The sequence below is a fragment of the Coturnix japonica genome, chromosome 1 (genome assembly GCF_001577835.2).
Source record: "Coturnix japonica isolate 7356 chromosome 1, Coturnix japonica 2.1, whole genome shotgun sequence".
In the NCBI taxonomy this organism is placed as follows: Eukaryota; Metazoa; Chordata; class Aves; order Galliformes; family Phasianidae; genus Coturnix; species Coturnix japonica.
In genome coordinates, this window is record NC_029516.1 from 94,364,809 (window position 1) to 94,384,490 (window position 19,682).

The 19,682-nt window shown below is 41.2% G+C and overlaps 1 protein-coding gene across 1 annotated transcript in view; it reads right to left on the bottom strand.

Annotated features, from left to right (window-relative positions):
- Nucleotides 1-1,084: 1,084 nt before the first annotated feature.
- Nucleotides 1,085-19,682, bottom strand: part of URB1 (URB1 ribosome biogenesis homolog) — a 41,374-nt gene continuing 22,776 nt past the window's right edge. Inside the window, exons 22-39 of the mRNA XM_015881319.2 lie at nucleotides 18,575-19,430; nucleotides 17,190-17,391; nucleotides 16,823-17,000; nucleotides 15,826-15,884; nucleotides 15,038-15,231; nucleotides 13,691-13,801; nucleotides 13,535-13,598; nucleotides 11,806-11,977; nucleotides 11,130-11,232; nucleotides 8,861-9,021; nucleotides 8,383-8,494; nucleotides 7,776-7,882; nucleotides 7,364-7,507; nucleotides 6,493-6,602; nucleotides 5,338-5,514; nucleotides 4,187-4,428; nucleotides 2,919-3,512; nucleotides 1,085-2,300 (exon numbers count right to left, since the gene is read on the bottom strand). Coding sequence (XP_015736805.2) covers nucleotides 2,095-2,300; nucleotides 2,919-3,512; nucleotides 4,187-4,428; nucleotides 5,338-5,514; nucleotides 6,493-6,602; nucleotides 7,364-7,507; nucleotides 7,776-7,882; nucleotides 8,383-8,494; nucleotides 8,861-9,021; nucleotides 11,130-11,232; nucleotides 11,806-11,977; nucleotides 13,535-13,598; nucleotides 13,691-13,801; nucleotides 15,038-15,231; nucleotides 15,826-15,884; nucleotides 16,823-17,000; nucleotides 17,190-17,391; nucleotides 18,575-19,430 — 3,792 coding nt within the window. The 3' untranslated portion in view covers nucleotides 1,085-2,094. The remainder of the gene's footprint in view (nucleotides 2,301-2,918; nucleotides 3,513-4,186; nucleotides 4,429-5,337; nucleotides 5,515-6,492; nucleotides 6,603-7,363; nucleotides 7,508-7,775; nucleotides 7,883-8,382; nucleotides 8,495-8,860; nucleotides 9,022-11,129; nucleotides 11,233-11,805; nucleotides 11,978-13,534; nucleotides 13,599-13,690; nucleotides 13,802-15,037; nucleotides 15,232-15,825; nucleotides 15,885-16,822; nucleotides 17,001-17,189; nucleotides 17,392-18,574; nucleotides 19,431-19,682) is intronic.

The window sequence follows — 19,682 nt, forward strand, 5'->3', positions numbered from 1 at the left end:
AGCTATAAACATGACAGTCATTTTTCTTATTCTAGCAGTGACTGCATAGAGAAAACACCGCATCCATTCACAGAGGGAAATATCCAGGTGTGCCAATAGCTGTTAAAGCAGAAATAATTGAGCATGCCTGTTTGTGTCTGATGCACTTCCAGAAATGGGTCTTAATTCATCAATTACTCTTCCAAGTGGATGAGCTTCAACAAACAAATGCTCCTTCTGCAAGCAACACAGTTGCACCATCCTTTTAAGCAAACACGGTGTGTAAAAAGGTATTATTAGGAACCATTGAGGTACATACCCCAAAACTTTCTCATAAAGCTTGCTGGGAGACAGAATAACAAGGGGTTGTGGCATTGAGACTTTGGGTTTTGTTCCCTTCAGAAGTGCTTGGAAGGGTCTATAGTTTGCCACTGCTGCCCTGCAGTACATCAGCCATTGCAGTGGGTTGGCCTTGGGCTGCATGAAGCTGCCCACCCAGCTGCTTTCTGGCTGCCCCGGGGTCAAAATTAAGACTGGGAGATTGCTTAGCAGTTACCATCAGGGCAAAACAGACTTGGCTTGGGGAAAATTAATTTACTGCCAATTAGGATAGATTTGGGCAGTGACTGACTTTCTATAGTTCCAAGAGAAAAGTATTTGTGCATTATGGCCTTTTACAGTTTGAATGGTTTTATCTCATTTCTTTAATTCTCTCAAACAAATCACATTATAAACCACTGCTTGATGCGATCTGTCCCTGAAGACAGCTGAAAAACTTCTCCTACGTGCCATGAGTATCCTTTCCCACTCAGACGAGATGGCTTCTTTTCGTCTCCAACCCTCACTTTCAGATCCTGCCTTGCGCAGCTCCTCTGGTTTCATTTTGTCTGTTTTGGGTTTCTAAATTAAGCAAAATACTTTTGTTCTTTGCAAAGAACATTACTTGCTGTTGCACTCCAATGAGTCTCTATTAATATCATGTCCCGCTTCAGCCTCTGTTGGGCTTGTACAGCTTTTTCAAGGTAACATTTTAAATTTTAAACCAGGTCTTGATAGATGTATTACGGCTTCTTTAGGACAAGGATACAGGCAGGCAGAAGCAATCCTCATCTGCATCTCATGTTCTTTTATTCTTAAAAAAAACCAACACATTATATAAAGATCACAAGGAGTGTGCACTTTGAATTCTTCCCTCAGCACAGCCCCTGTATGGAGTACCTGGGCACAGCACATATTCATGAGTCGATTTAATAAACCCTGTTTTACATTTCAAAGGTTTGAGTTCAGGCTCTGCCTGTTTGCGTGTCTGGAATGATGCGTTAAACTGCCCTGGAGGCCATGCTCCAGAAACATTTATCACACTTCACAGAGAACATCCAATAAAACACATGTTTTATCAATCACCAGCAAGTTGTTTGGGTCTCAGCTCTCTCTCTCATCTTCTTAGAATGGAGAAGTCTTTGCTGAATGTTCCAGCAGTGATGATGGGCAGTGCGTTTTTTAATTAAAAAACAACAACAATGCACAACCATAAAACAACAACAAGAGAAAAGAGATTAAAAACAGACCACCTCTGATAGAAATGCTTTCAAAAGCAATCTAAAAATGAGAAGAACCCGAGACCATTACGAACCCAAGGGCTCGGTGCTGTCTTTTTTAGTATCAAGTATCCTGAAATAAATGTTTCTTCAAGAAACAGCAAACCATTCTGGCTAAAGCTCTGTGCACTTATGTTCTTTGCTCTCATACCAAACCGTGCTGAAGTACTGCAGTCATTTTTTCAACATCCTACATCAGAGAGAGGATGGGTTTTAATTGCATGGGGACTGAAATACAGACCAGAGGAGATGCACTGATAAGTTTTCTTTGGTTCTTCATAAGATTAAAAATGCTTGTAATAAAAAATGATATAAATAATGTTGTGTTCCATAACTGAAGAAGGAAAAAAAATATGGCCGTGATGAATCGCTCCTCCTCCTGTGAGTTCACACCAAGTAATAAAATATTGATCTTTCTGACAAGTTAGTTTCACATGAAGAACAGTTCAGGAGGGTTTCATGGCTCAAAGCAATGAAGGCTGAGCATGTAACATTACAGACGTGTCAGTTTGCTGAATCAGTGTCCCAGTGCAGCTGAGGAAAGGGTTCTGCAAAGAGGCACAATAGTTTCTTCTCCGTGTTTGTCAGTTTCCATGTCATCATCGTTTAATTTATCATCTGTACTACTGCAGATCAATCTGACGTGGGTTATTAACATATCTGGCTCCTGTGCTCCAAGCCATATGTCCCCGATGTAAACAGAAGTCAGGAATACAGAAACAGCTGTGGAAGAATAAGCAGAAAACAATCAGAACAGATACGTTTCTAATTCCGTGTAGCAGTAACAAAATAGCTCACTTTATCTAGACAACTGTATAACCTTCCTAACCATTTTCTAGATGGAATACACGCAAGTTACAAAGCCAAACTCACTCCTACAAAGCCAACTATCTTTCCCATAGTAAGGATAGAAAACAGTTTCTTGTTAACACACCTTGCCAACATCTTTAAATAAAAAGGTCTGGAATCTGACCTGTGCCTTTTGCAATTCAATGGGAACAATGAACAGTATTTGGATAAGAACCCATGTGGATTTATTTGTTGCAGACTATTTTTCCCCTTGGAATTACATTTATGTACCTCACTCAACTCCATTAACATCCTAGAAGGGAAAGTTTCTTTCAGGGAGTATGACTGTTGTACAACCAGAAGCCCCTACAGCACAGCCATATTCTCTGCCAACCCACATACCACACCTGAGACACAGCTCTCACACTGTTCAAGTAATGAGCACCAATGAACACAAAACTCCAGTTCTGATGAATAAAATACCCACGGAACAACCTACTGTCTATCACAACTCTGCCTTGTAACATGACTGAGAAAGAAGAGTCAAGTTACCCTTCTTGTTCACATCTTCTTCCATCACTGCTGACTGACACAACGTTTTTACAAGTTCATGACAGCTGTTGTTAGTCAGGCCTTGAGCATCCATCAGGTGAAGCATAATTGAACTGAACAAGCAGAGATCTTTTAAGTGTTCCACTGCCCCACTGCTGGCCTCGCAGATCCGACTGTAAAACTTGAAGATGTTGTTCCTCAGGGTCTCATCCCTGAGCACCTCCTGCACTGCCATTGGGTGTGGCAAGATGCAATTCTGCAGCCACTGCAGAGTTAATGAAACGTTCTGCATATTGAGGCTGTGCTCAACCATGGACTTTACCAGCCATTTAGTTACTATGTATGCGGATGCACAGGTCAGGCTGACTGCTTCATCTGCAGGGTCAGCAGATTTGAGGGATTCCTCTGGATTTTTGGTAGGCAGTGCTGGGAAAACGGGCTCCCAGTGAACAAGTATGGCATTTAGATCATCTCTGCATTTCTCCAGCTCAGACGCATTCAGGTCTGCAGCCATGCTGTCTTCTTCTGCCTTTCTCCTTTTCTGAGTACGATGATGAGATGAGGCTTGGGATTTGCTCTTTTCTTTGATATTTTCTATAAGAAGAAAAACAATATCAACATACTACATTATTTGCCAAGAGAAGCTGTGATGCCCCATCCCTGGAGGTGCTCAAGGCCAGGTTGGATGGGGTCCTGGGCAGCCTGAGCTGGTGGGGGGCAGCCCGGCTCACAGCAAGGATTGGGGTGGGTGGGCTTTGAGCTCCCAGCCCAAACCATTCTGTGATTTTACGACTATTTACACAGGATCATGAGAAATTCACACAGCACAATTCTTTGGGCTAGTGGAGTCATAACACACACCAGCTCAAGGAAGGAGGCACCAACATAGTTACGTTTCTTTTTAACAATGTAGGCTAAAGGAGCAAAGCATGCCCTGCCCCAACATAGCTGCATCTTGACCAAGTGTGACTGATAAGCATGGGATATAAATTTTTCACATCCCAAGTGTGCTGAACCTCCAACTAAGTTTTATTTTAAAGCTCTTTTTGAAAATTGACTGCCTTAAGGCTTCCAGAATTGTGTTAAAATTAGAAAATGCAACAATAAAGATCTGAAAATTGGCTTTCCATTTCCATTCCTCCACCCCCAAGCTGCATCTGATTGACTACAGTTATTAATACTTCTTTCTAGGAAGCTTGCCTAATTTGTATGGTTAACATACAGCAATTCTAGCAATATTAATCTTCTTAAATACTGTTAGTACTTACTAAGCAATTCTTTGATGTGGTATTTCTGAGCAAGATTCTGTACATCCTCTTGGAGCTGCAGGTCCTTTTCAGTGATGCTCCACTTATGCAACAACAGCAGGATGTCTTTGTTTGAGAGAACACTGTCATTCACAGTGAATCGACTCATTTCTTTAAAGGCCTTGACAACGAGAGCACGATATCCCAGCACAGAACTGAATGTAGTGAAAAACTGCGCCAGCCTGGCTTGATCTAAATTAGTCCTAGAGAAACAGGAACAAGCTCCATGTATTTTTCTGCATGCTGATGAGTTAAATGCAATAATAAACACAGGTTTTCCTCCTTCCACTTTCCTCTTATGGTTCTCCACTTCAGTTTCTCAAGGTACCAGTATTAGCTTCGTTCCCACTGAATCCCCAGAGCTTCACACCACTGGGGTCTGGCATACAGCTCATGGAACACAGCCTTTGCTCTCCCAGCAGTAAGAGCCAAAGGCATATGGCACACTAGGAAGAGGCCAGAGGTCTGGCACTTCATCTACACTTTATTTTGCATGTATCAGCAGAATTTTGAGAAAATAAGCAAAGCTTCTCCAGGTTGCGGCAATACTTATCTGCAAGAAATGCTGCGGGTGCTATTAGGGACCCAAACAGAACTGCTTATCTACCTGTTTGCTTACTGCTATCTCTGCTGCAGCTGCAGTGTGTGGGCTCACTGAGTGTGCTGGGTCTGCAGAGAAGGGACTGACTTAATACTGCTGTGTAGAACCTTGCATGACTTCTCTTTATATAATTTTGCAGACATGGTTCAGACCATAAAGAGCCCAACACTTTGGATGGCATGAAAGACCCCTGCAACAAACAGTACCACTACCTGCAGGCGCTAATCCAGAAGTGAAAAGCAGCTTAAAACACAGCAGCTTAAAAATAGCTAATTACTAACGATGTAGAACTTGATGGTAACTATGCAACAGTTGCCATTTTGTTCCCAGTACATTAACAGCAGCGGCATCTTCCTGAAAATCTCACTGAGGTTCACAAGTTACATTCAGACTGAAGGGGAGAAGAGCATTACAGTCATCAGAGACCGAGACATTCTCTCAGCCTTCATAGATTTCCAACTGGACAGAGAACAATACGCAAACTGATTTTGAAAGAAAAACAACAACTTACCGAATAAGTTTAACTAAAGCAATCAAAACATAAAGAAATTCATTTACAAGCTGAATAGGAAGAAGCTTCCTGTTCTCCTGTGGCTTTTTCTTGCTTTCTCTCTTGCTTCCTACATTTGTTAGCCACAGAGTATGGACTAAGGAAATGATTCTGTTTAGCAGCTTGTTTTCCAGAAACCTGAAAAAGCAACCAACAAACAAAAGAATAAATACTCATAGGAAAGACAGACTTAACCAGAAACCATTCTGTCTCCCAGGGGGGGCTATATTCTGGTGCAAGCTGGGAGCAGCAACCTCACAGCCAGGACCTGTCAGGGCTGGGAGGCCCACGAAACCCCAGCAGTGGAGACCCAGGCTGCTGCCTGTCCTCAGACAAGGCAAACACCCAGCACTTCCTCCTGCCACACTGCAGTTGGGGAACAGCCAACAACCTCCCACGTCAATCTACACAAGAAAGACTGTACACACAGACGAACACATATCTGGGAGAAGCAACTGGGAGTCACTTAGTAGGACTAGGGGAAATGGTTTTAAGTTGAAAGAGGGAAGATTTAGGTTGGATATTAGGGGGAAGTTCTTTACTAGGAGAGTCGTGAGGCCCTGGAACAGGCTGCCCAGGGAGGCTGTGGATGCCCCGTCCTTGGAGGTGTTCAAGGCCAGGTTGGACGGGGCCCTGGGCAACCTGATCTAGTAAAGGTGTATGTTTGGTGGCCCTGCCAGGCAGGGGGGTTGGAACTACATGATCCTTGAGGTCCCTTCCAACCCAGGTCATTCTGTGATTCTGAGTATCATAGTGAGCTCAGAATCAATGTCATGCAAGTACTCTTTCAGAAGTCCTATAAGGTGTGAGGTATGGGTATTAAAGAGATTTGAATGCACTAAAATAACTTTTTTTTTTCTTTCTAAGGTTTTCAAAAACATGAAACTCTCCTCCTACTACAATTTGGAAGTGCCTTGATTTTGTTTTTAGATACACAAGGGAGCACTTCAGAGTTCAGCAAGTTCTGCCAGTACGGCCGGAGGTGCCAAATATCACAACCACTGGCGGAGTCATTTCTATATCTGCCACCCTTTGTTTTTATATTCAGTTGCATAATTATTTCCTGCATGTGGGACAGTAGAACTGTTCTCATTTCACCAGTACGTCCCTTGTTACCTTTTCTCTAAGATGTGCAGTATCCAGGTTAGGAGGCTGTGGTCTTGTATCAGCTCATAAGCAGCTTTGGTGACACAGGCAGCGCTTTGTAGCACCTCTAGAATGTGATTCTGAAACAGAAAATATAATTTGTTCTTTTACAAAATGAGAATATAGCCAACATGTAATTACTACCCATCTTTCCAAAGGATGTAATTAGCAATCTGGTATCCGGAATCTAATCAACTTAAAATATGTTCCCAAACATCATGTGTTCAGGGAACAAAAGACATTCTCTTTCCAATGTTTCATCTTCAAGGAAGCCCTGAGGAAGTAAGACAGCTTTTGCTCTGTCCAAGATTTTCACAGCTAAATGAGATACTCTTTAACAGAGCAGATTTTTCAGGGAGGGCGATTATAATCCTAAGAGCTGCTGGCCTCCAAATTTTCTTCTTTTTCTTAAAGCTCTGTAGAGATAACCTGCTAGTTAGGGATAAACAGACCTAACAGAACAAAGACCCTGACAGTACCAACAAAACCAAAGTCTGCAATGTTTTCCACAAAGCAGAAAAAATAACACTGTGCAGCCAGACCATCAGCTGACGAAAGTTAGTTAAGAGCCCCATCCAACCTGGCCTTGAACACCTGCAGGGATGGGCACTCCCGGCTTATTTGGGCAGCCTGTGCCACATGAGCAGGGGCCTCTTCTAATTTCAGGGCCCATGTATGTGACTGGATTAGACATGTTATTTCCCTCTTCAACACATACAAAATCAACAGTGAAAAAATTTTCAAGAGAGAAAGGGAAGAGTCAATTGATCTGTTCTGCGTCGTATTTAAGATATTCAAACCACACCATTTTATTTATCTTTATTTATCTTTAAATTCTTACCTGAGAGCCTTCATCGCACAAAGGACTGTTGAAAAAGGAAAGGATGACATGGAAAATCCTCTGGTAATCATAGAGCTGGTAGCAGTGTTTATCACGCAGCCCTTCCCCAAGAAGTCTGAGTACCCAATCACGTTCTATTTTGTGCTACAAGTCATAAAAAACAGCACCATCAGACATTTCAGAACGACAGCGGCTCATAAGCACAACAAACCAGTCCCCTGGGAACATCAGCACAGTGCTAAGCAGCTTCTTCTGGACTTCTCCACTTTCATCTCCATTACATTTAATCAATAACAACGTCCATCAAGAACAGTTACTCTACAGCCCAAATATGCACTGACAACGAGACTTGTAAAGTTCCTATTCCTAAAACATCTCAATCAAACCATCTATAAAGGGATTCTTACGTTACCTCAAAGTCAAAACTGTAGAAAAGCTGGAAAAATCCCGGTACTTTCCTCAGGTCCAAATACTGGTGTGACAAAAGGAACCTGTTGATCTTTGTGTACATGTGCTCCTCTGTGAAGAGAAACAATGGTTGGTTATTGAGGAGGAGGACAACGTACCCAATATGCAGCCACACAGTTTTTCAGCTAGCTGTCAAAACAGTGTGTTAACTGCAGCAAGGAGAGCCTGTGCTCTAAGGCTGATTATATTGTTTGAGCTGGGCCAAACTTTACTTGGAGGGTAAAATTCAAACTCAACTGTTTTTCCAGAGATGCTGAACTTTGGTCAGGCATCATCCACAGGGCAAAGCAGCTATCCCAATAGAGACTGCCTTTCAGCCACGTTCAGTCTAGCCCTACACACATTCACAGTTACCTCACAACTCTGTGGCATCAGCTGTGCTCATGAAAGAGGGAAAATAGCATAAGAAAACACGCAAATGAGCAGGAGCCTATATCATATCAACGATTCATAGACAAATGGTATTTAAAGGCCTGAATTTCAGGCGCAGTTACCCATGCAAACCACCATTAACATGCCAGAAATTCAACATGTGCAATAGATTATAGTACCTGGCTTCAGCATCTGCTGTGCCACACGAGCAATGTAGAGGGTGAGGGAGAAGGTAAATCTGAGGTTCTGCTGCCTGATTCCATTTTGCACAGCATCCATGAGGTACAGCAACTGCAGCACAAGAACCCAGGGGAGATTAATCTTGAACTATCACCCAAACAAATACAACAGTAGTGTATACATACAGAAGTAAGATTTTAAAATATTACAATGGCCACGATCAAATACCAACCCCACCAGGATTTCTGTTCCTACAAATAAAACCGTTATCTAGATGCGTTTTCCCCTCTATTTCTTCCCAATGAATATAGAATCACAAATACAAAAGTGGACAAGCAATGGGACAGAGGATAAAAAGCTGCCTTAGGCTCTCTTTCCACATGCAGGCAGGAAGATGAGTAAGGCAGCAACTTTCCCCTTAGCATCTCTGACCTAACATACCCAACCTGGTTAACTATCAATGGAGCTCAACCATACCTGTTTCTGCTCTCGAAAGCGAGCTCCTTCCAGATGAGAACGAAACGAAGCCAGGACAAAATATGCTGCTGCTCTCATGTTGGGATCATAGCTGCTAAGGGCAGCCACCGTTAGGCCCAAGGCATTGACTTCAACAAACTTGTGACACGCCACAAAACATTCTGTGTGAGCAGAGGAGAAAAATTAAGAAAAACATCCAGTGCATCATACTCACATTTCATAGAGTATATAACAGCACCACAATCCTTACTAAAACTTCCACTCATAAACACCAATTTCTAGATCTACTTCCACAAGCTCTTGTTTCATCACAGAGCCATATGCTGAAGGCTCCTTCAGCTAACAAAAGCATCCTGCAAATCACTCAGTAAGAATTCTTTCCTAGCACTGAAATTAAGGTGGTTACTCATTTCTTTGAGACAGATATGAGACTGTCTGGCAGACCACACAAAGTCAGCAGTAAATTCTCTTAAGATATCTCATATTCCACTGTTTCAGGAAAGCTAAGTGCAAGAAAGAAGAGGAGGGAAAATTCTCTTCCTCAACACTTTCTGGGTGCTTTCTAAGTGCATGCATGAAAGCAAGATCAGCCCAGACAGCAGAAAACCTACTTTCACCTAAAGAGTTTTCATTATACAGTGGATAAGAGAATAACAGAAAAACAACTGTGATCATGCAAGCATGGGTGATTCTGCTGGTAAGGCATGTTTCTACTGAAGCACTAAGCTATAACCCAGCAATGATCAGTAACCAGCCAAACAAAAAACATCCCTGAACCTGTTGTTTATCTTCCATTGCATTTTGTCATCAAGATGCTGAGTTTCTCTTTTAGGGGCTGTGTGTTTTTGGATTGTGCCATTTCTACTCACTGATGGCTGGCAATGACTTGATGTAAACCCTTCAGACTATCTCCTGTGCTATTTGTATTTAACAGTCACAAAGAGATCGATTAGGAAAACCATCTCTCACTGAAAACATACGATAGCAATATTTTCCATCCAGCTGACCCTGGGGAATGCATTCAATAATAACATCAAATAACAAGATATTATTATAAGGAGAAAAAGTTCTGTCTCTGTCTGACATATAGTTTGTTTAAAGTACCTTGAGAATCATGATGGAAAAGCTTTCCACAAGATGCTTATCAGAGCTAAACTTAGACAGAACTTGCTATCTGCCCAGCTCCAGACTCACTTTTTACCCAGTGAGCATTAAACACCGTGCAGTAAGTCTGTGTTTATAAATCCAGCAGTTATATAACATCTGTGCATAGGGCAGCATGCAGCCGGTACAAAGAGCAAATAAATAAAGAATGAGGAATTCCAAAAGCAGCTGACATGGTTTAGGAGCGCGACGGGACTCAAATGCGCAAATCACTTGTGCCCTTTAAAATGCTTCTTTGGGAACAGACTCATGAAATTACACAGAGCAGTTTGCAACTATACCTAAATACAGGACAAGGACATACAAAATAGAAACCCCACTATAAGAGGTTAAGTGAACAAAGACCAAGTGTGATTTCAATGACAGACAATTATCAACATGCTAATTGCTTGTGATGCTGTTGTTGTGGAAAACAAAACCCACAAAACTACACAGTGGTTAACCACAATCAGCAAGGGGAGGGAGCTGGTTAGGAAATTCCTTATGATCTATATGCTACTTTGGCTTTTAATTGCCCTTGAAACAGGCAAGTGTGCAGGTGATTAATAGCAGGGATGCGCATATGTGAAGCAGTCACATCAAAAAATCTAAGTGAGACTAAGCAAGCAGCTTCCAAGCACTATGTAGAGCTTAGTTAACTTTTCAAAGATACCGAACATGGGCACAGTCACCTCCATGATGGTCCAGTTTAAAAACCTCTCATCATTTTAAGCAGATCAGCCCCTCTACATACGGTTAAACAGCTGCAATTGAAAACGTTATGAGGGAATACTTACCATTCTGGAAAAGAACAGCTTGGTGCCTATGCTGCTACATAGTTCTAAGTACCTAAATCCCACTAGAAATACTGTACTATTTGGAAAAGTGCTTTAAAAAGACTTTAACAGCAACTATGCCTGGTTACCTTTTAAGCCACTCTGAAATTATATTGCAGTTCAGTAGGTGGTAAACCACATATATCTTTCTCCTTTCCAAAGCAAGCCATGTGATTTCTTTGAAGTATTAACCCTCAGACTTTAAATAACAGCACTACAGATGGAGCCGTGCAGCTCCCACAGCAGAGTAAAATGAGACAAAATGTCAAAGTGGGAACATTCAATTTTACCTGGTCTGGTCAATTCACTGAAGAGCTGAAGCAGAAAACATGGATCATAGAAATCATCAAGATTCTTGATGCTTTCATCTCTATATAGTGACTCCTGCACCTCCTGAAACCAAATCCAAACCAAGATGATATAAGGAACAACACCAATTTTCAAACTGTCCCAACCACCTCATTCCACTACACAGCAGCAATCCTAAATCTTGTGCAATCTAATACAACTTGGGCCAATGCATGCTTGAGTTTACACTTAGCTTTCACTAACATGGTTCCAAAAGCTATCAGATAAAGATACAGAAGCATGTTAGCAAGCTATCAAAGACAAAAAAAAAAGCCCATTGTTGGTGGATACTTGGACAACCAAATTTAACAACTTTAAAAGTCAAATTCTGATGATGGTTACACGTGGCAACATATATAATCACACCTACAGACAAGATGTGGTCCTATTGCAAATCATTTGAAAAACAGTTCATTTCAGGCAAAAAAAACCCACCAAAAACACATTCGGCAAAGTGCTCCAAACTAATAAAGTCCCTCTTACAAATGTAAATGTTTATCCTGATGTAAACAAATTGCAATATATTACACAAGTGCAAAACAAACAAACAAAGACCGAAGTGAAAGGCTCTTTTTCCAAATCACAAGGAGGATAATTCAGCAGGCTAAACCACAGCACCTCAGATGGCAAAAGATGGCGATGCTGAGGGAAAGACAGAACTGTCTTCATCATCTTTTCTCGATCGAGCAGACACAGAATCTCTTCCATGCTTGGCTGCTGCCACAGTGACTTCCCTAGACTCTTGCAAGCCTTGTGATGCTCCACAGCAGCTGGACCCCACAGCAGGATTCTTAAACATTGTTAAAAGTAAAGGTGTTAGTCAACATGCTGATAGCACCGAGCAAAAAGTAATTACAGATGCTATAAATTAGTATTTAAATTTTCCCTTCACTTCTACTCGTTATCCTGTGGGAACTTGAAACTAGAACTCGTTTCCCTGGCAACACCTTTCTCATCCATCCAAAAGCTTTTCAAATTCAGTCTGAGGGTGTCTCATTAACTATTTCCTAATTCAAGGGAAAAGGTAATTCAAGCCAGAGCTTACATTCTCACAAGAGAGGTTTTTTCTTTTAAGCTATAAATGCAGGTAAAAATGATAGCAACTGCATGAAGAGAGTGACCAAGATCTAGTCAGTGAAGGTTTTCTCAACTGCAAGTGACGTTTCAAACCAGCATCACGGTGCTTCAATGAAACAACATTCCTACATTCCTCCCCCGAGTTGCCCCTCAAACCCCACTTACTGTGCTTAAGTTGCTACTGATATTGTCATTTACTATGCGGGTACTGGCATCAGCATGCCTCTCTGTCAGTGAAGCAATTGGTGGGACGGCATTGGGCTCCTTATCACCCAGAACCTGTATGTCCTGTAACACAAGCTGGGATCTGCCAGGTATTCAGTTTTCCTGAATGTGCTCTATATTCACTCAATCTCTTCAGTGGTGGGATCATGAGTAGTCAGTGTCTGGCCACCAATCCACTTCAGAGTACAGTATGAAATTCTTTCTCCTTTAAAAAGGCTATATAAATGTTTGGGGTCCTAATTGCCTCTGACAATGGACTCGTCCTCTTAATGCCCTGCCATTTGCAAATGCTTTTGGTAAAGATTTATGCAGCACGCAGCTACTGCCACAGCCCTTACTTCTGCAAGCCACTTCAATTGCCTTCTAGTAACAACTTTCATTTATGGTCCCACATTATAGGCTGCAAAGATTATCTACAGTCTCAGACAAAGCTCAGGAAGGAAATTAGGTTTCTAATTAAGAGTCCAGTCCCTCTCCTCCTACCTGAACTGGTACTCTTAGAATCACTTGAGTTGGAAAGAATCTTTAAAGGCCATCTGGTCCAAACCCCTCTTCCACAATCAAGAACACCCACAGCTATAGCATGTGCTCAGAGTCCCATCCAATCTGACCTCTAGCTGTATGCACATTAATACAAGAGGTTACACATCACTTCTTCACTGGCATCTTCCTGTCCTCTACAGAAGAGCCCTAACAGAGTGTCATCTATTCAGGGGCAAGAGTACTGCAAATGGCAAGGGTTATGCTAAGTAGCAAATGACGTATCCCAAGAGAACAGGAAGGAATCCTACACTAGCAACTAGATGATTGGCCTTCTGGTTGAGTGGGGCACTCATTAAATGAGAAAGCTAAACACTGATGCTGCAGATACCCACATTCTGATCCCTTTGTCCAAAAGTCTGGGCAATATGAATTTTACCTTTTATCCATTTTTCCATTTTTATATGAAAAATGTTTCCAGAAGCAATATTCACCTCTAAAATCCCAGTTCTGAGACTGCTTACTTGCATATAATAGGTAAAATAAAGGACGGAGGTCAACTTACCTAGAATTTATAAGACTTTGATTATTCTTCTCATATAACTGAAGCAGCAGCAGTATCTTCTGATCTAAAAAACCCAACAAAAATGAAAGCTAAGTCAGTGATCTGTGAAGATGAGAAACAGATCTAGTAGGAGCTACCTTTCCCAGGCTGACATACCTACAGTACTCAGCGTAGCCCCATAGGCACCCAGCAGCACAGCAAGGTGACTGCTCTCACACACTGAAGGGTCGAGTTTCACAACTGTCAGCAGGATATCCACCAATGCCTCTGAAATAGATGCATGCGGGTTTAAACAGTTTCATGACTACACCAAAGGACAATCATGGGACATTTAATTCAAGGAAAAAAATGAACATGTTTTGAAGTAGTTTAAAAAGCATTTCCAAGGTGAACAAACAGATGTTACTGTGAGGCAAGCTTCATAATGTCCCTGATGAACTTCTCTATGGTCATACATTTGTTACCTTGGAAAAAAAAATGCCATACTCTACTCTGCCCTGTCAGTTCCATACTCCCTCAGGAAAGATTAAGGTAACAGGAGTTGCAAGGAGGAAAGACACACATCCCAACAACCTTCCCAAGGCACTCCAGAACATGGAACATCATGCTCTAGCTGCAGTAACTTATCAAAATGCTTCTATAGAGTACACTTAAAGAACTGCCTTCACTGCAGAGCCATTTAGCAAGCTACAATAACTCTGTCCTGAGATGTACAAAAGTTATTCACCTTTATCTTATGACTAGCTGAGAAACAGATGAGTAAGTAATTAGGTTACTCAAAGTTAAATAGGTTATCTGTAGCAGATTCTGAATCCAGATCTCTCTGCTTCCAGTACCTGAAAACACACAGTTTATTTCCCCGAGGATCTACAGGATACATACCAAAACAATACAGGTCATAAAGACATCGGTCTACATGAATGCACTCTGGACACAAAGTTAGCTCCAAACAATCCATCTTGCTGCTTTGCAGAAATACATTCAGATGGCAACATACATACAAAATCTATTACTTGTTAGGACCCACTTTGTATTATTGATGAAAGGACAGTGCAAGCTTTCATGAGGAATATCAGATACACATGGAGTAAATTAACACTCAAGAAAGAGTTCACAAAATCAATTTAAAATCTTCTGTTCTAACCAATTCTAAAAAGAGGCCCTCTGTCACGTATCTCTAAAAGAACCTTCACTGATCTTACTCACAACTTCACAGCAACCAAAAGGATCAATTCAAGATTTCAAGACGATTTAAAAAGAAAAAAGGCACGAACCTTCCTTAACGGAGCTTCAGAAAAGGTGAGTACTTAAAACTGGCAACCACAAAATAAATGCGAACATCTGAACCCAGAGGTAGAATTTAAAACTAAATGCTAATATTCTGGAATTGTTTAATAGCTCTGTAAATGTATGTGGGTGGATAGGCTCCGGGATGGATGGAATACAATGGGAGAAAGACAAGATTACTAAATATAGTTAAATGGAAGGAAGAAGAAAATATACCTCTTGTCTGGATGTTCGTGTCATCTTCTTCTCTTGACCTCAGCATGGCTGACAAAAATAAAGAGTGGTGCGTGACCATCATGTGAAGTTTGGAGAGCCTGACTAATCTCTGACTAATTGAGGATTCTTTCTTGTATAATAGCTGAATAGCGGTGTTCAGGACCTTGAGAAATGCTTCATCTCTGTAGCGGTACCTTTGGAAGTAAAGATCACAAAACAGTCACGAACATCTATCCTTCAGCCATTTTGTTTTAATGCCTTTTATGCAATTAACTGCTATAAATTACCAAAAGGAAAAAGAATTGGGACACAGTTATACCTGTAGATGCAATGAACTTAACAAAGGACGATAATTTCTCCTACTACTAACACTTCAGACAGCAGCCCTTCATATAAATGCTTTTACCTCTACAGAAACTACGATTATCCTGAACTACCAACTTCCTTTGATTTCTTTTCTTTAAGTGGTTCACATTAATGGTGTGTCATGGTCTGATTTATTTTCATACTAATAGTATTTAAGAAATGCCTTAAATAAAAAGGAGCATAAATAAGCACAGGACTTCTTTATGCCAGTCAAGAAACAGCTGGTCCAACTATCTAGTTAGCCGTGTTAATTATGCAGACTAGAGCACAAAACCCCAGAGTTTCAATGAAAACAGCTCAACCTGAGAAGCAAAAAGCACCTTCAAATCTGAGTGAGTTCAAGGGAGACAGGATGTTTTCAGGGTACAGGACAAGGCCACATGAACTGAACAGCGTCCTTGGTGCATCTCAGAGTTACTTACTTTAGTCCTGCCTTCACAAGGTTGTACCAGTCATCTGGGTCCACTTCTTCAACTAAGCTCTGTGCATGTAGTAAACAGAAAGATGTTTATGTTTAGCATATAAAATTTCTACAGGTTATGACCAGCAATTTCTGTTCCATAGACACATTAAAAACACGCAAACCAAACATGTGAGACAATTAAAGGATAACAGGAAAGAAAACTCTTAGACACAATAATCCTATCTCCTGCTTCAAATGAAACTGCAAGTATTGTTTTGTTGGGTCTGGGAATGAGGAAACATGTGGGCTGTATGCAATTAAAAATCCAGCTGGTCTCTAGGTATCCAAAAAAGAAATAACCAAAAACAAAACAACCAACAACTATCTTTAAATTCATGAGGCTCTAAGAGTCTGCAAGGATAGCAATGTTGGCAAGTTAAAGAGATTGTTACCCAGGCACTGAAAGATCTTCATGTACTTATAGGGCACTTAGCTAACAACTGGACATGACAAACGGGTATGACAGCAGGATGAACTGGGTGTACAGTATGTTCTTTCATAAAATTCAGCTTCCCTAGGGTACTGTAGACCACAGTATTTTAAACAACCAGTTTTCAGAAGGCTCAGAACTGCATATGTCAGCGGTCCTGGCAATGCTAAGTGTTAACCTTGTGAGGCCTGCACAATCAAGATGAATGTTATGACCCTCAGGTCCTGCAAGACTCCAGTTCTGCACGATCAGGTCCTAAAGAGAGAATCTCATGAAAAGTTTCCAAAGAGCATTGTTAGCAGAAAACTATCATCAACATCGACTCAAAACTGCTCCTTATCAAGGAGTGGAGGGACTAAATTAACTTTGAAAAAGCAACTAAAAGCCCTCAGAAGCCATAAGTTACAAAACGAAAGAAGAAGCCCAACCTGCATTTACCCAAGATACAAATATAAAAGCACAACAGCACATATCCGTACAGACACAATCTTGGATGTTGGCAATAGGCATTAAAAAGAAGTCTCACCAGTAATTCTTCCAGCCTCAGTAGCCCTGGTCTCTCTGCATCTTGCTTGCTTTCATCTTTACTGCTGTTGTACATGACAACTAATCCCTTCATGCAGGCTGATAACAGGCTTCTCCTCCAGGAATGCAGCTCTTCAGAGTTTTCAAGCACTCTAGAGACAGCATCTGCTACCGTCCAACTGCAGAAATATATATTAAAAATGTTACATCAAGCTTTATGTGTAGCCTAAAGCTCTGTGGCTGCCAAACTTAAAATGACAGATTCTCTGAAGATGGCATTTTGCTCATAATATTTCCATTCACGTGTGTCTATCACAATGCTTTATGATTAAAACTTTGTCATAGAACAGGGAATTGGATCTGCCTACCTCTCATTATTTCCTGCTTTCTCAAGAGCAGCAGGGAGCTGGTCCATAAGCTTTCTCAGCCCTTTGCTTTGTAAAGAAGGCACTAACTTCGAAAGAACTTGCAATTTCACAGTGATTTCATTCGATGCTTCTGTGTCTTGAAGTACACTGAAGAGCTCTTTCCACAGAGCCTTTCTTAGGACAGGTAGAACAGCTGAGACAACTGCAGGGAGAGAGCAGGGGGCATCAACTTCACCAAAAGTGTTAAGTAACAACTGACGTAATCAGAAAAATTCCAAACCACTTCTCTAATTAAGCCCCAGCTTACTTAGTTTTGAACTGTTATGCTGTCATTGGTGCTAAACTGCTTCTGAGGAGCACACTCTGTATTGCTCCTTTAATATCATTAGGATAGCAAATATACCAGAAAACCGTTTGCTACGCAGCTGAAATAATTAGACATGGGAAAATAACGCAGACATTCAAAAGAGGGACAACTATGTGATAAAAAACCACGTCCTTGATTATGAGGAACAAGGAAATCCTTACCAGTTCTCTGACCATGGACTCAAGGGAATTTACTCTCACATCAGCAGACAGCACGTACCTTATAAATCAAGTCAGCTTGCCAGCAGTTTCCTATTCTAGCATTCAAGCTCAAAGTCATCAGTTGAATTAAGTGCCAGAAGAAGGCTTAGTTCTTTTACCATCCTGTACTGATGAGGTCTTTCCACTACTTGAACTTCCCTTTGCAGAACTAGCTTTCCCAACCAACAGCTACAGTCAGCCAGATTCTATTGTTACTCACATTTCTACACAATAAGAGAAACTAATCTAACATGATCCTACCCATCTGAATCCTGAGTCAGTTTTGCTGGTTGAAAAAAGAAATCTTGTCAACTTAACGCTGCTGCTGGTTTGGAAAGTTTTGGACTGTGTGCCAGTTTAGGAAGACAGCAAATGAGAGATTTATTTTAGCACAATGTTTTCAACTCTTACATCTACAGAAGCAGAAGATTAGATTCCAGAAAACCATATGGCAATGGCATCCCATTCAGACAGTGTTCTATCGACATCCAAGAAAAAGTTTAACCTCCTATACTAGATAAGCACGAGGACAGATTTTCAAGTATGTAAGTAGTATGGGTTTCAGAAGAGAGAATCAGGCATCAGCCACCATAAAGGTACTTCATAAAGACTTCAGTCTAACATCCAAACTTCACTTCAGTCCTTTACCTTCTTTATTGCAAAGGAACTTAGAAGAAAAAAAAAAAAAAAAAAAAAAGAGTCCTTAGAAGTTAATAAGAGAACTTCTATGAGCTCTACTTATTGAGCAGAGGATACAAGATTTTTAGACCATAGAATTTAGTCCTCTAAATCAAAACAGGGATCAGTTGTGGCTTTACCTGCGGAAGGTCGAGTGAAGTCATGCTGGTCTCTGCATTGCAAATATACATTAATGAGCGGAAGAAATCTCTCTGTGTTTTTTCTGAGGCACTTTTCAACAGAACCGCTTAGACACCACAGCTCAAACTGCAGCAGGTGAGTCCTACAGAGCTTTATCAGCATGCTCACAATGGCAAGGGAGGTCTCTGTTCCCTGGTTAAGGCAGTAAACTTGCACCTCCACACTGACCGCATGTGCAAACACTGGCTCGCTTTGGAGAGCCTGAAGGAAAACTTTCTCCAGATCTTCACTGGCTGATGCTGACACCAATATTCCCAAAGCTTTCATGTGCTCTGTGGACAGCAGTAGTTCTCCTTGTTGGGGCTGACTTTGGTAGCTGTCTGTGAGGAGCTGCACCAAAATCTGTCCATACAAGCTCAACTGTTTCCCTGTTTTAGGGGATTTTTCAGATTTTTGAGCAGTCAAGCTCATCTCAGGAAGTTGCAGCATGGTTAAAGTGATCTCCTTCAGCTGAGCTGCAGACATGTATGCATGCAGTTCCTGAAGACCATCTAGCTGGTGAGACCTCTTGGGAGTGACCTGACTTCCTCCTTTTCCAACAGCCCGTAGATCGTTCAAGACACTTTTTATGATTGCTTCAAAATACTTCAATAACACATCCATATGATTCATGCTCTGCAACATTGGGGCACTTGTCTTCAGCAGCTGGAGCACACCGGAATTAACATGAGCTGACAGAATCTTCACAGTGACAGGGTTCAAACTGTGTTGGGGAAGAGAACGTTGCTCTAAAGCCAGGAACCAACTCTCCAGCGTCGGATGTTTGAAAATCAACATAATCATATCTTCTAGGGTCTGTAACAAATAGTTGTAACGATATCACTGCATGGATAATTATAGATAGGAAAAAAAATTATCTTCCAGAAAGTGTTTATTACAATTACTGGACATGAAATTGGCTATTAACGTATCAGAGAATAAAAAAATTAACAGGCTACAAGCATATTATTACCGTTCTTTCAATATCTATCATGTGGGAGACACCGAGCATTTTCCACAACAAAGCACATTTTCAAGGGGAAACTGTATATTCTTGGATTCTTCAGT